The sequence below is a fragment of the Lepisma saccharinum genome, chromosome 4 (assembly GCF_977018435.1).
Source record: "Lepisma saccharinum chromosome 4, izLepSacc3.1, whole genome shotgun sequence".
Lineage (NCBI taxonomy): Eukaryota > Metazoa > Arthropoda > Insecta > Zygentoma > Lepismatidae > Lepisma > Lepisma saccharinum.
The window spans coordinates 105894304-105911000 of NC_139232.1; the positions used below are offsets into that span (position 1 = coordinate 105894304).

The 16697-nt window shown below is 42.2% G+C and overlaps 1 protein-coding gene across 1 annotated transcript in view; it reads right to left on the reverse strand.

Annotated features, from left to right (window-relative positions):
- Window positions 1–14154: 14154 nt before the first annotated feature.
- Window positions 14155–16697, reverse strand: part of LOC145986707 (scavenger receptor class B member 1-like) — a 75947-nt gene continuing 73404 nt past the window's right edge. The window contains exon 9 of the mRNA XM_083121028.1: window positions 14155–16232. Within this exon, the coding sequence (XP_082977154.1) occupies window positions 15966–16232 (267 nt within the window). The 3' untranslated portion in view covers window positions 14155–15965. The remainder of the gene's footprint in view (window positions 16233–16697) is intronic.

Below are 16697 nucleotides of genomic sequence, written 5' to 3' on the forward strand. Positions count from 1 at the left end.
ATGTTGATGCTTTATATGTTATCTTCACGGTATGTTATTTATATATATGTTCTGAGATTTTTTTTGTTTTGTGTAATTTTTTTTCGGTATGTTATTTATATATAAATGTTCTGAGATTTTTTTTTGTTCCGTATAATTTTTTTTCAAGGATATACTCCGCGCAGAACCGTTACACAAATTCTATTACGTGCTTCGTTTTCTTACCAAGAAGTTCCTTTGTACCCTTGTACACGATTTGAGTTTTGTTCTCGATTAAAATAGCTAGCTTCTCGTCGGATAACATGTTAGCGTATCGATCTGGTAAAAATAGACTGTATTGTGCGTTGAGCAACAGACGCGCCTTGGGACCATACTGGGTAGAAACAATTGAACCGGAAGTTATCGTGTAAGGTTTGTCCACTTCCAATTCCTGAATTTTTACATATTCGACTGATGAATTTAGCATTTGTTTTAATGCTTGGGCGTCTAGTGATTGTTTACTCATTTTTTATAAGATGGCAAACACAACTGGAGTTTTTTTTTTATGTAGTGTTATTTATATGCCGAAGAAATTTTTTTCACGGTTCGAGAAATTTTTTTATTTCTACACACCCCATCCAAATTTTTGTTTCGTGTTCATGGCGATGGTGGTGCCCAGTGCTGCAACTCTTTCTCCCAGCGAAGCGTCTCTGCTAACGAATCTTTCGAAAGCTGCGTGCTCTAACTTTCTGTCTGCTTCGTGACGTGCATCCAGATCGGTGCGAGTGGTGTTGTAGGCGATGTCGTGATCTTTGCATGCGGCGTCCAACGGATTCACACCCTTGTCTCCTCTCTCCAATCTTTTCTCGAGTTTGGTACCCGGTCCGCAGAACTGGTAGCCGGGTAAATGTATCTCGAAAGGTAACTTGTTGATGATGTCGTTCACGAGTCCCTTTCCTTCGGCCATGTTCCAGAATCTCGGAGGCAGCGTGTTGATAATTTTAATGAGGTGACCTATGCCCTTGTCGTCGTTCACGATGAAGTTGGAAAGTTTGGTGCTGATCATGTCCACAATTCCTACCTTCTCGTTGTAGAAATTACGATTGCCTGCATTCTCCTCTCCTGCAATAACCAACAACCTGTCTATGAGCTTGCGCACGTCGTCCACCCACACAAACTCTTTGGGCAGGGTGTTGTAGAGTTTGACGCCGCTGCCTGTTTTGACCTGGTTCCATATCGGCTTGATGAGATTCCTGTACTTCTCGCCGCTGCTCGATTTCACCCTATTCTGCGAGGCGTCGTTGTTCTGGTACAAGGCATCCGTCATGATCAAAATTTCCTTGTAACTCTGGTAATCTTCGTCGGTGTAATCTTTCGGCTGCTTTTTGGCAACGAGTTCCCACAGTCCCACCGTACCCGGATACCTGTTCCAACTATCCTTCTCGCCTAAATTAACTTTAATGTCGTTGCCTTCGAAACTCACCTTCGATTTTCCAATCTTCCAAACCACACCGCCGCCTTCGTTGCTCTCCATGCTCGGATACAATCCGAACACTTCATCCTTGTCGAATTTCCCCGTGCTCAGGTAGTCTCGTGCCAAAGGTCCCAACTCGATCTTATCCAAAGACGATGGCGTGCTACCTATGGCTCGACGTCGTGGCGGTACGTCCTTCAGTTCGAACGGCGTCGAAGGAATGCTCGAAATGGGCGTGGGTACGGTGTAACTTTTAGCTGCAAGTGGTACGAGTTCGTTGATCAAATTTTTATTTTGTTCCGTAACGCCTTTAATTTCTTTACCTAGATCGCTGATGGCGTCGATCACAGGTTGATCTTGACGTTTCTTCTCTTCGTAGAATCCGCGATTCTCGGATTTCCAACCTTTGAAGCGTTTCGCGAGGTAATCGCGAAGCTTGAGATTTTCGTCTTCGATTTTTCGTTTCGTCATAACGTTATTTACACACGTCGTTTCTCACAACGTTGCAACGTTTAGAAAGTCGTTGATTTTGTTTCTGTATTTTCCGTCGTTGGGTTTTCTCGTCATGTCGATCGTCGCGAATCCGAAATCGTCACTGTTCCAACAGTGGGAGCAGCAGCGTTCCGAAAATTGATTGTAGTTCATGTCTCCGCCTACGTAGTCATCGTACGCGTGCTTGAGGTTGGTGTGATCTTGACGAAACAAACATATGAAATTAGCGTTGTCGCGTACTAACTGTTTTGGAATTTTGGAAAACGTTTGAGCTAGGAAGAAGCAATCTATTCCTTTGTGACGACCTTGCGTGAAAAAATTGCGAATTTCATTTTGATTTTCCAGGATGACATCGTCGAACACAACGACTGAATTTTCACGACAATCGTCGAGTGGCTTTATTTCCGAAGAGAACGTTGCAATGTCCAGACCATCGTACAGTTTCATCAGTTGCTGGTATTTGGATTGCTCCAAACTTTTCGAAAATACGTAGAGGTGCCTGTTCTTCCAATCTAACCAATTCGGTGCGAGGAGAAAATTGTCCACGAGCAGTGTTGTTTTCCCACACCCCGAAGGACCTACGATCAGACAGCGGATGCTGTCGGGAAGCAACTCGCCGTTCTTTTTTTTTGTTTGACTTTCCGAATCCGGTAGACGCTTCACCACGTTCCACGTACTCACAAGATCACTTCGTTCGCGTCGATCCAACTCTTTTCCGGAAGTCCCAGCCATTTGACAAACAGTTTGTCGCCTTTCCTACGCAATACTTTCTCGATGAGGTACGTGTCGGGATGTTTTGTTTTAGAGAGTTCCTCTTCGTAAAATCTTCCTTTCAAAATCTCGCCGCTACTATCTTTTATTATATACGTGTGTCGGTTTCCGGGTAAAACTCGAACCACCGTAAAAAGTTCCGTGCTCCAATTTTTTGTGAACCCCTTCTCGAAGGTGCGTTTGAATTTGCTGATCCTCACCTGGTCTCCAATTTTGAATTTTGATTTCTTGGTAGTCGTGGGAGTGTACTTTGGACAGTAAACTGTAGAAATTAAACGCTGCTCGTCAGATTTCGTAACGTCAGCTGGCTTCATGCCTATCGTTCTGTGTACCGTATCATTATAGGTGTCGACGAGTTCCGGCAGTATGTCGACCCATTTGTAATTTCCTCGAAGCGTGAATTGTTTCCACATGTGTGTTTTCAAGGTTCGATTAAATCTTTCCACGATGCTGGCTTTGATGTGACTGAAGGTTGAATAATGTCGAATGTCGTGTTTCCGAATAAACTTTTGGAATACGGCATTATAAAATTCCTTCCCCTTGTCTGTTTGCAAAAACCGAGGTTGTCTGTCGCTTTCGCGAAAAATTGTCTTGAATGCTTCCGTGACGCATGTTCCTGTTTTGGCTTTCAAAGGTAGAGCCCATGCGAATTTCGAAAACGTGTCTATGACGGTGAGGAGGTACTTGTTGCCCTTGTTCAATTTATGCACATTTTTTAGATTGCCGCTACTCATCTCCACGAGGTCACTTTGCCAGAGGTCATCGATTCCCTTGGTTACCACAGCTAAACGTTTGTAGTTGCGGCGTGCAGGTTTATGCAATTCTTCGACGATGGCTTGCCTAGACATTTTTTAGAGATTACGTTTGAAGAGAAGCACAAGCGTGATGGGATTCAAAGAGGGTGGCACTTCGCTCGTGTTTTGAATGATCAGCTTATCGCCGGCACTCACGTCAAAAACGGTGAGATCTTCGTCTTCGTGTATTTCATATATGTTGCGCGTTTCGTTCCAACGTGCCAGAGGAATGTTTCCTGCTTTCTGGACACCACGATTCGATATCAAGGTCATGGTAGGAACGCTAGCTTTTCTGCCGTGAGACCAGTACGAAAATTCATTTATCTGAATCGTGCCATCGAGGAGAAACTTGTAGTACGGATGATAAGGATGTAACATTTACAGTTTGTTACCTTCGACGAACGTGGAGATTCTCTGTTGATTGGGTACGCTGTTGATTTCGATGGCTTGCAGAGAATGCAGTTTAGCGAATTTAGTATCGACGCTAACGAGGTTGCTGTGAAGCTGTCCCAGTGTATTTTGTACGGGCAACAAATGTTCGACGATGGTATCCGTTACTGTAGAAAATGACGGTTTGATTTTCACTTCCACGTTCAACTGCTTGTAGTTTTCGTTGAGTTCTTGCAACTTTGCACTGAAAGAGGCCAGCGTCGATTCCTGCGTGGATTCCAGCACTCCAACTTGATCCCTGATGTTGACGACGATACTCTGAAGGTTCTCGACTTGATTTAATTTCGAACTTTTCTCGGTAAGATCGTTCACGATGCTTCGCATCTCGGTAAACTGCGTGTGAAGGTCGGCGACGCTCTGCGAAGTGGGCAGCGTCGACACCAGCGAAGCAAGTTCGTCTCGAATCTGTTCCACGTTCGCCGTTTCCGTTTCTAGTCGTTTTAGCATACGTGATATGTTCCTTTTCAAAACGTGTAATTCTTTGGAGGTGGGGAGATTGGTCACCCTACTCTCGAGATCGCTCAATGAACTTTTGATGTCGCTCGAATCGGATAGTGCCGTCACCGCCGTTTTCAATTTTTCCAAATCTTCGCTCGAAGGTACGCTCGTCCGTAACGATTCCAAGTCACCCTGTATGTTGTCCAGCACGTGATGAAAATGAGCAAGATTGGATTCAACGTTCAAATTTTCTAAATATTCGATCTTCTGCTGAACCGTACTCAACGTGTCTTGTATGCTCGTCAACGCGTTCGCTTCAGCGTGAATATTTTTAATTTCTTCGTTGATCAACTCCAGAGACGCCTGAAGCGTAGCGATGGTGGTTTGAATGTGTTCGAAATCTCGATAAGCCTCCAATTGAATTTTTATGTTTGCGACGCTTTTGCCGATGACCTGCAGTTCGTCTGACGATGGTAGGTTCGTCATGGTATCTTCCAAAGTCTGTAACTTGGATTTAATTTCTTCCAACGTGCTGGCGAATTCTTCTTGTAATTTGGAAACAACAACATGCAAGCGTTCTACATCAATATCTTTCACGACGGTTTGAAGTTCAGAGAAATTCTTTTCGATTGCCGAAGTTCGTTCTTCGATTTCGAGTTTCAATTTTTCCAAATCTTCATTTTTCGATTGAAATTGCTGCAATTTGAGCAAATCATTTTGAAGCTTATCCACGCTCAACTGTATATTTTGAACATTGTCGTAAGAAGGTACGTCGACATAATTTTTTATGAGCGTTTTCAGTTCGGAATCGATTTTCAGAATGGGGTCGAGACATTGCGTTTGGAGCGTAGCGATCTCCGACTCTAAACTTTTGTTTAAGGTTTCCTGCAAAGCGATCAAATCGCTCCTCAACTTTTTAATTCGGACGTCGAGCATGAGAATTTCTTCTGCGTGGTCTACACGTTTGGTGTGGCCGAAAATGTCGTTAGGCATTTTGGTTAACGGTTATTTATAATAGGATAGACGATTCGTAATTCTACGAAGAGAGGAATGAGTTTGTCGTAATCTCCTAGGAGTTCCACGTATAAACAATCTCCTGCAGAAACATCGTACGTAATGTTAGAAAGCATCTTGTCGTGCTTGATTCGAAAAATGTTCTTGCCGGTAGATATTTTGATTTCGCCTACGTTTTCCGGATTCACGGTGATTTGAAGTTTTCCATCGATCGGAATTTCGTAAAAATGTAAATTGTTGTTGAAGACGTAAAACATCTTGCCTACATCGTCATCCAATTTCGTCCAAATGCTGTTAAGATGAACAATCAGTAGACCGTTGAGTTTAGTTAACATGGAAGGTAGAAATTCATGATCTGTCGTCGCGCGGTGTACAGTCTCCATGTTGCTTTGTTTTCGGAAACCAAAAAGATTCATAGGTATGCTGGTTATTTAAAATACGGTCAAAGTTTTTTTGTAATAACAGTCAGTGTTTTTTTTTGTAATGACTAACAAAATGATTTTTTTTGTTTTTTTTTGTTTTTGTTTTTGTTGTTTTATGAATCTTCTGTTGAAGATGGGCATATGTTGCAGGTTTTGCTTTCTGCTAAGCGATAGTGTCCCCACGGCAGTGTGTGGATTCCACATTGGAGAACGCACCTCTTGTCGTCGTTGGGATCCAGGGCAATCTTCCTCACTTTGTTGGTGGTCAACACATGGTCGACGCTCTGGATGCGCTCTTCTGCTCTTAGAACCGACGACTTGGTCTTGAGGCAATCCACGAAGTCCTCGAATGTGAGATGCTCCCGAACCACCTGTCTGCCGACACCCTTGGCCTTCTTCGTAACGCCGCCCTCGGCTTTGATGGTATAGGCCTTGGCGCGAAGACCTGCAAACTCGAGAATCACGTCTCCGTCCTTCTCGTCTTTGAGTTTGCCGGGCTTTTTTTTTGTTGCGAGTCGGGATTTTGTATCGGTTTGGCTGGGGATAGCCTGACGTGTCAAAGAGGTTAACCAAAGATGGAACTGTGGCTATATCCCCGTATGCGTCGGCTGTGCGAACGTGGTACACCAAGCTGTCCGTGTCCGTGTAGAGAAGCGAGATGTCGTGACCGTAGTGTGGACGTAATATGTTGTAATACGTCTCGAACATGTGAAGCTTGCTCAGATCCAGAACAGTAGCTCCGACGTAGATGGGCTTGGTGAGTTTCACCACACCTTGCTTCATGTGAATCAGAGCCAGCTGCTCGTTATAGATTGTTCGAGACTTGAACAATGGACTTGCGACAAGCTGACGACATCGCTCTTTCCTCGTCACCAATTTTATGTCCACGCGATTCCGTACATTCTCCATGGTTTTGCCAAACACCGCATTATTCATGAGCTTGAAGAAATCCTTATCAAGCTCGGACGTGGCTGCGGTGCGGTGTTTGGTGTTGACTTCGATATATGGACGCAACCACGGAGAATGCTCGAACTTGAGGATGTGGTGAACTGTGCGGACTGTGACCCCTTGCTGCATCAACCACCGGAGATTCTGGTAGTGAAGAACGTAATTCTTCTTGGGTTCAAAATCCATGACGAGCTTCTTCTGGTTGGAATCGGGTGGACACTTGAACTCGGGTGCAGGGGGAAGATCGCAGAACAAATCCTGCAGCTTCTCGGAGAACTGAAGGTCCACCTCGGCAAAAAACCCATGTTCCGAATCGTCGAAGCTTTCGATGTCGAATTTGGAAGGATCGGCCCACTCGAACCCTCTAAAGGGGAGTGGCTGCATCATGGAGTGCCCGTACAAGTTATTCACGTCCGTGTGCATGATGTAGCTCGACGGTTGGGTGGAGTCGTAGCCAGTAGCCATGTGATGGTTGTTGGCGCGTGCGTGCCGTTGCGACACCTGGACCATTCCACCCCGCACGGCGCGTTCCACAAACAGCACCATGTCTACGTCCGAAAGAAGCTCCAGCTTGATTTTCGTCACCAGAAACATGGCTGACCACGCCAGTCCGGGGAGACTATAGAAGTAGGCGGGATCCAGGTGGTAGATGTTCATTGCGGTCGCCCGGAACGTCTGGAACACGTCGGCGAGGAGCGTCACATCAAGTCTGAGGTAGGCGTCGTGGTAGTCTCCGAGAGTTCGACAACCCAGCTCGCGCCACATGGACTGGGCATGATGATATTCTTCGTCGCTGATGTTCGAGCCTCGTAGCTGACTGTAGAACTTCGCATGGGGAGGTAGCGACGTCTCCGCAAACTTGGTAGAGTCGGTGACGTATTCGTAGGGGTAGACCCCCTTACGCCTGAAGAGACCGGCGTCCAAGTTTGGAAAATTTGCAGAGGTAATAAGCATTTGTTCGTTGCTCAGCTTCCCCGCAAGAGCATCGAGGCTGGCTGGGAGGAACCTCAGGGAGTCGAGGAAGCGAAGCTCGATGCTCCTGCTTTTTGAGTTGGGGATCGGCACCCACTTGCTGACGCTAATATAACGCTCCTCGTTTTGTGCCAGGATATTGATTCTTGCATTGTCGTATCCAAGATGCTTGATCAGGTGGTGAAAGTCGTACCCCGAGCCATTGTGAAAAAACACAGGGATGAAGCGTGGGTCCCGGGCCAAGCGGTTGCAGTCGTTGCACCAAGGACCAACGTACCTACCGTTAAAGTGATCGTGGTGATGGACTTTACGGTTGTTGATGCTAAACTCACAGGTGCACACAGGACAGGTAGTAGCCTCCTCGTGTCTACGTTGATCGTCGGGGGACAGTGGGAGCATAGACTTGGGGGTCAACAGCACCTTCCCTATCTCGATGGCCTCGACAACCATCCTCTCGAGGAAGTGTTTGGCTGCGTCGGGACCGCGATACACGTAGGGCTCGGGGGCAATGTGTTGGTCCCGTCGCACCACAACGTATGCGAAACTGGATGCCTCGTGGAGTTGGTAAGGGGTGGTGGAGGAAACTTCGGGATCGGGATCGCAAGTGGACAGGGGTTTGAGGAAGGCCTCGAAATCCGCGATGATGATAGCGGGGTGCTCCACCATGGCACCGTGCATGTGGAAACGCTCCACGGTACCAGGTTCGGGCAAGTCTGCCACCCCAGGCTCGTTGGCTTTGCAGTAGAGCTTGTGGTTAGCGAGCTTCTCGGCAGCGATGTTGCGACCTCTGATGCGCTGGTAATCCTGCCGTTCTCGATTACGAAATATAGACAAGCACCTGGGACAAACTTCTATGTGGGTTTTGTCTTTGCTCAGCTGGCTCGAAACAAGCCGAGAGAGGGAACGGATGAGAGTGTAATGGTGATGGGTCTCGTCCTTGATGAGCAGAAGATAAATTTCCTGCGCACCGCCGTCGTCTACGTCGCTCACCCGGATAGGGTACACCACATTTTCGTCGGTGAGGCCATAAACGTTGATGGCCAACCGAGGGTTGTGTGTACGGGCCTCGAACTTGCGAATGTCCGAGACCTCCACCGGGTAGTCAATCCCAGCAATGGCATCTTCCAGCTCTGGCTCGTAGGGTAGGTAGTGGTTAACTCGGTGTGGTTGTTTTTCCTGTGAACAGGGTGCAACGCTGCAAGCACCGACCAAACGAAGCACTTGGCGTCACTGTTCTGAATGTTCAGGACGGCCATCTTTGCCGCGATGGCAGATGGTAAGGGGACGTAGCTGGAGGCGGAGAGAGGCACAAACTTGCAAAGTTTGACGCGCAGTTCGTGAGGCTCCCCACACAGCGAACCCCCCGAGCCCTTGGCTTGATGTTCCTCCTGCTTTGCCACCAGCTCCTCGACAAACTTGTTGTAGATGTCCTTGAGGTTTTCGACATCCGCCAGATGCAGCGTCTTCGCCTTGGTGTTGTGGCAGAAGCTGTAAATTTCATCAGACGGCTTCTTGTACCAGCAACGAAGCGATGCGTAGAATTTGGTGGAGTGCGTAGCCAGTGCATCGCCGAGGATGGAAATAATTTGAGCTTGCACGTTCTCCAAAAAACTACGCACGTCGCATGAGCCCTCCGAAGTAAGGGGAAAGTTCTCTAATAAACGCTGGAAAGCAGACTGGTTCGCTTTTATCGCAGGCTTGACGCATTTGGCGGGTGGTGCATTGATGGAGGCTGCTTCTGCCTTCCTCTTGGTTGAGCTGGTCGACGGTTGAGCCCCAGATGTACTTGTGCTTAAACAAGTAAGCTTATGCTTTTTGACATATGCAATTGTAATGTGTTTATTGCATCCGGAACACAGTTCGGTGGCAGCCAAATGCTTGCCTGGCACGCAGGTGCGACAATGTCTTGCAAAATTTTTGCTTGATATAGTTTTTTTGCACACAGGGCAACTTTTCATGGAGCGCATTTTTTCGGGGTATGTTTATTTATATATGGGTGGTGTTGCCTTCGTCAAATATGTGCTTTAATCAACTCTATAAAAAAAATTAAAAAAAATATATAAGAAAAATATAATTGTAGATAGAAAAAAAAACACAATAAATATTGTATGCATGTGTAATTCTATTTAGTTTATTTTTGTTAGACACAAATTTTCTTCAGATTTTATTGCCCATTAGTATATTTTTCCACCAATCTAGTAGAGGTATGAAATTATGAAAATATTCTTGTTTATATATATTCTATTATTTTGGCTGATATAATAGCAAATATATATATATAGCTATTTTGAAATTCTAAAACTTTCAGGTATACTTATTTTTACATGCAAACCTACATCATAAAAAAATTACACAATCGTATTTTTTTTCCATACACACATTTTTTATTTTCAGAAAAACAAAATTATTTTCGATCTTTATTTTTTTAAATCAAGCAATAAACATTATTTGTGTTTATAGTATTTGTCGGGCAATAGCAGATAAAACAAGAATAGGTTTTCTACGACCCATAGTTTACGAGTTACAAAACAACTTAGAAATTACATCTTGAAATTTAAATTTAAAATAACTCGAAAACAATAAGCACTAATCATTATGTTTCCAATAAATTGTAGAATACATTCAATTTTTTATCAAATGTCATTAAAATTTTCGAAATAGGGTAAAAACTAAGCCAGCAAATCAAGTTTCTCAAAAAATAAAAAAATTGTCTATATTTTCGAAACTTAAGGGGGTGGAATCGATTTTATTTGCTAGTCAAATAGTTTTCGTCAAATCCTATCCAACAAACCTAAAATCATCATCCTAGGTCAATTAGGAGACAAGAAAATCAATGTCTTGGAAAACATCTTAAGACAAATATCTTAAGAAAATTTTCTTGACAGACCGGAAGTAACATCTTGACAGACCGGAAGTCGACTTTCTTAAAGATTAAGACAAATATCTTAAGATGTTTTCCAAGACATTGATTTTCTTGGTTCCTATGGGACCTAGAACCACGCAACTTTGGATTATGTATATACTGTTGTTTTTTCCTACATATTTACTAGGGTTCGATAGTGCTGTGGTTGTGTTGTTGCCTTGTAATCAAGAGGTCCTAGGTTCGAACCCGATAAAAGTATATAGTGGTTCGGATTCTACTTTAAAAAAAACTGTAGGTCTAGTCCCGATTAGCCTTACTGTACGTAAAATAGACTTAAAACAACAAATCCAATCCAGAGTATCAACAAATTCAAAAAAATAGAGTTTCCCCCTGTACACTTGTATAATTGTAAACTCCAAGTTCGATACCCGACGGAGGTGGTTCGGATCCCACTGTAGACCCAGTTTCGATTAGTCTTACTATGCATAAAATAGACTTAAAACAACAAAATCCAATCCAGAGTATCAACAAATTAAAAAAAAATAGAGTTTCCCCTGTACACTTGTATAATTTTAAACTCCAAGTTCGATACCCGGCAGAGGTGGTTCGGATCCCGCTGTAGGCCCAGTTTCGATTAGCCTTACTATGCATAAAATAGACTTAAAACAACAAAATCCAATCGAGAGTATCAACAAATTCAAAAAAATAAAATTTCCCCTGTACACTTGTATAATTGTAAACTTCAAGTTCGATACCCAGTGGAAGTGGATTCTTTTCAAGCACATGTTATATATGCTCATATTTTTTTTGTTTAGCGTAATTTCATTGTTTAATCAAAACAACACTTTCTGTTCACTAACGCCGCTCGCAATTATTATTAACACACACACATGCAAAAAAATAACAAAAAACAAAACTTACCTACAAAAAGCTGCTAGCAATTTAACACACACAAAAACAGTAGTATAATTGCGTAAATTTTAGTTTTATAACTGGTCAAGCAACTTGTGTGCGTATAACTTATGCTGATATGGTACTCACCTGACAGACCAAACTAATTCGGTTTCTATTACACTTGATATTACACTTGGTATAGCGTACACTTTTATGCGACTACCCAGTAGCAATACTCGACTGCAACTGATGTGCGCGGGGTTTCTAATAAAAACTTATACCTGTCGGTAGCTAAAATTCCAAGGTTGGTTCGAGTTACGTGTACATGGCTTTTGACGATAAATAATAACAAAAAAACAACACACCCGTCCATCATGATTTGGATCGTTGCCTTTGGAATTTTCTGTATTGTAGTCGTCATAATATGGGTCACCTTGGCATACTATAAAAAATCCAGCAAGAAGAATAGCGAAAAAGCAGACAAAAGCCCTGGCATGTATCACGCCCCGGATTCGCCAGATGTTAATCAATACCCGAGTGTACCTGGCGTGCCCGGCGGCGAAAACAACGCAATACCCACGAGGTCACCCGTACAAAAACCGGCCGGAGTTGGGCGGAGCAGACCTTCGGGTGGGAACAATAACACAGGAGACAATCAGACGCCACAGCCTCACGTTCCCACGCTAACTCCTCCAGTTACCAGCAGCACTCTGCCAAATAACCAAAATACTACAACAACAATTAACCCACCCACTATTGCCGGCATCACCACTACCATACAAAAAAAACACGTGAAACCCTACAGAGGTGCGGTAATCTACAGCCGCAGCCGTTAGAAAACCTTTTACTTTTTTTTTGGTTGGGCACCACGCACCCTGGCGAGGTTATAGGGGCCAGGCATCCTAAAAAACAACAATTATTTATTTGTTTGTTTGCGTCACAATACGAAAATAATGAGAAGCGCCAGCGCGCGCACGTGTGCATAGCACATCGTGTTTCCCCCGAGAGAGGTTTACAAAGGTCACGATAGGTCTCTCTCTTCATCTTACAGCAACATTGGCATCTCTATCTTTTTTAGTTGTAGGTGGGTTGCCAACACAATCTAGTTAATAATACTACATATTATACACACACACGCACACACATACTGTGTTGCCATCCATCCATCCCTCTCTCTTTTACGGCAGTATATATTTGTTGCTGGCTCTTCTTGCCTAGTGTGTGTATGTTACGTCAGTATATAAATTGGCTAAGCCTCAAGCAAAATAGCCCTTGCCAAGTAAAAAAAAGCTGTAGGTAGGTGTTGGTAATACTGTCGGTTGTTTAACTCTTCCCTCTCTCTCTTTTTTTTTTTTTTGTAAAAAAAAGCTATGGCAAAAGTACCAGTAGGTTGGCAAATTGCTTTGTGCACTGTAAGGCAGACCTCAAGCAGTATTGCCAGCTCCTTGCTTTAGGTTAGGTTAGACCAAATAAAAACCTTGGTGATTTTTCGAGTAAGATGTTGGCAATACTGCAGAACAAGCCTCAAGCAGTATTGCCAGCTCCTTGCTTTAGGTTAGGTTAGACCCAAAAACAAAAACCTTGGTGATTTTTTCGAGTAAGATGTTGGCCACGCTGCAAGGCGAGCCTCAAGCAGTATTGCCAGCTCCTTGCTTTAGGTTAGGTTAGACCCAAAAACAAACCTTGGTGATTTTTTTCAAGTGAGGAGTTGGCCACACTGCAAGAAAATAAGACTCATGCCTTACAAGAGCAAACCATTAAAACAAGCCTCAAGCAGTGTTGCCAGCTTCTTGCTTGAGGTTAGGTTATACCCAAAAACAAAAACCTTGGTGATTTTTTGAGTGAGGAGTTGGCAACACTGCTTGAGGCTTTCTCGCAGTGTTGCCAGCTTCTTGCTTGAGGTTAGGTTATACCCAAAAACAAAAACCTTGGTGATTTTTTCGAGTGAGGAGTTGGCAACACTGCAAGAAAATAAGACTCATGCCTTACAAGAGCAAACCATTAAAACAAGCCTCAAGCAGTGTTGCCAGCTTCTTGCTTGAGGTTAGGTTATACCCAAAAACAAAAAACCTTGGTGATTTTTTGAGTGAGGAGTTGGCAACACTGCTTGAGGCTTTCTCGCAGTGTTGCCAGCTTCTTGCTTGAGGTTAGGTTATACCCAAAAACAAAAACCTTGGTGATTTTTTCGAGTGAGGAGTTGGCAACACTGCGAGCCTCACCGAGCCTCATTTTCGGTTGCCGAACCCGGGACACTGCCCTACTTTCATCATTTGACAATTCACAGAAATTAAAATAAATTTCTTATTCTTTGTCCCATCAGTGACAAAATTGTTCACTTGTAGCTATAAATATGGGAAAGTATTTTAAGGTTAGTTATGCATAATCAACAGTGTTAAGTTTCATATTTCATTGCACAGAAACTAAGAAAAATGTTGCTTAACTATGAGTAGAATAATTACCTTAATATCAAAAATTTAGTCCGCGTGTCCAACCCGTTACAATGGAATTACCATAATTTCTTAATTGTTGTTACTTTTTACTGTGGACCCCTAGGAAAAGGTTATTTCCCACCCTGTATGTACTTGTATATATGTATGTACGTGTATGTATGTATATAATGTCACTGAGAACTAGAAAATGCAAATAAAACTATGTTGCTTATTAGAAGTATATGTATTCAATCTTTTCATCTAGTTACAATTACAACAAGACGTTTCAAAAACACACATTAATATCACACGTATTTTCCAGTCATACAGACATTCTCACAGTTCAGACGCTAACATAATTTCTTTTAGAGTACAATACACAGTCTCCAAAATAAGTAAAGCGTATGTATCTGGGCAAGGAACCTAACAAACTTTTAAGCTTATCAAACTATCATAAAGCAAGGTACGTACTTATTGCAAGCTAGCATGCTCTATGAATCTAATCTTACTGTGTAATATACTTTATGAATTGTCTTTTGTTCACTATATACAATTGGCCCATTTTTAATCCCATTTTATATTACAGGAAATCTATTTGGCAACACCACATAGTAATTTTGCTTGTAAAATAGAAATCAATTTTATCATAAAAAAATTCTGGTAACACTCAACGTATCAAATACTTCCTTTACAAAAAGTTTATAAATATCCATAAAACATGAGCTCAAAGTTAACAATGTGCAATGCTTGTTTTGCACAATAAATCCAAACATATTATTATAATAATTGATCATACTGTTTGTTACGTATGAAATCTATATATCTAATTTGCTTTGTAATCTTGCATTTTCAGGTAAAGTTCATATTTTTGACTGATTTTCTCTTCAATTTCTGAATTTTTCGTACGAATTCTTAACGAATTAGTAAAATTCTTAAAAATCGTGATCAGGAATAGAAAGCAAAGTACTGGAATATTTCAACACACTACTAATACCAAAAAATGAGTCAACGACATCAAACCTATGGTACAAAGCAGTCATGTGTATAAAAAAAATTGCACAAATAGAAAAATCATCACTAACAAATCAACTAATCACGATGGGAAAATCTTCAGTATAGAATCCTGTACTGAGTTATAAATTGCAATTTAAATTAATCTATTTGACCCAATAAAAATATTTTCATAACTTTCAGCATTAGTGAATACTTTTAAACCTAATACCAAATGTTGAATGATAAACTCGCACATCATTGTGGCATTAAAAGTATTGCACTGTGTTGCAACGACACATTGAATACTGGATCGATAAAAAATAATATATATCTACATGAACGCAGAGAGATTCAAAATATGGTATATAAACCTCCTTACTGTTCTTTGAAAGACAAAATATTAAATTTTCATGTCGACAGTGTGACCGATCACAGAACACATTGACAATAAAAAATGTGGTACAAAAAATGCTGATTAAAAAAACAACAGGCTAAATACTACATAAACAGGAAGTTCAATTCATACACACATACGCACATACATGGAAAGACTAGTTTGAGTATATATGCTACATTATGTATTTCTACAGTCGGCATACCTGGTTCCATTTTGAATACATAAGTAAGAGCAAGCGCTAGTTATGTATATTTAGGAACTGCGACGACAAAAGAATTATCTTTTGCTGGGAAGGTTTGAACCATTCTCAGTACTCCATCGGCATCATCGTGAACAACAATAGCCATTGTCGATGCTGGCAAGAATCAGTGTGATAGACCACGAGGCACCTGTACGACGTCATCCTGTCCTCAAAGAATAAAGCTAACAAGTTTCCACAGCACTTCTTGCAGCACTGTCTTTCACGCAAAGAACTTCTGAGGTATTTGAAGCAAAGTCCCAGGTAGCACCAACATTCTTTGACAGTCAAAATATCACAAGTCGAAGGCTATTGCACCGAGTAAGCATGCTTGGGCCTCCACTATAATTTGGCTTCCAACCAGTACAAGGCATATATAAAAATATACATGCAGCTGGCTTCGAATTTAAGCCTCGGGTCAGACGCTTTCGTGACTTTCAGGTTGTGCAAGGGTCTCTAGATTTTCCTCAGTTGCCGACGAGGTTATCAACTGCACCGCACTGTACTCTGTCGTTCTGAGTTTAAGTCTTTGGCTGATTCCATAGCAGTAGCTCGTGATGGAGGCCATAAGAAGGATACCGCCAAGGGAGAACATTCCGAAAATTATGACCTTCTGCAGCACCGGTGAAATCACTGTTCCGAAGTAAAGGAGATTGTAGAGATATGACGTCAGGCGCTCCATTCTCTGTAAACAAAATACATAGGTGAGTAATTTTCCAGCTGCTTATGCTACTAACGCACACAGTAACTCTTGCAATTAAGATGGGGTGAAAGTACCACAACCTGAATTTTTAAAATTAAATTCAATACTGTAACTTGAGTGAACAATCTAAAATTGTCTGCTGGATAACAATTCAAGTATTATACATAAGTTAGAAAGTATAAGGTATTGCACATATTATTCGTTGTGTGTCACCCGTGACACCAGAAAACAATTTCTCCTTTAAGTGTTACATTTTTCCCCTTCAACTCCACTAGAATATTCAAAGGTCAATTACCTTCTCTTTTTGCCTTTAATAATTTATTTTTCATCATTTGACTATTCACAGAAAATAAAATAAACTTCTTATTAAGTGAAGAGGCAGTGTTTCGACTGTCCCATCCGTGACACAAAATGGTTCATTTGTAGCTACACATCTGGGAATGTATT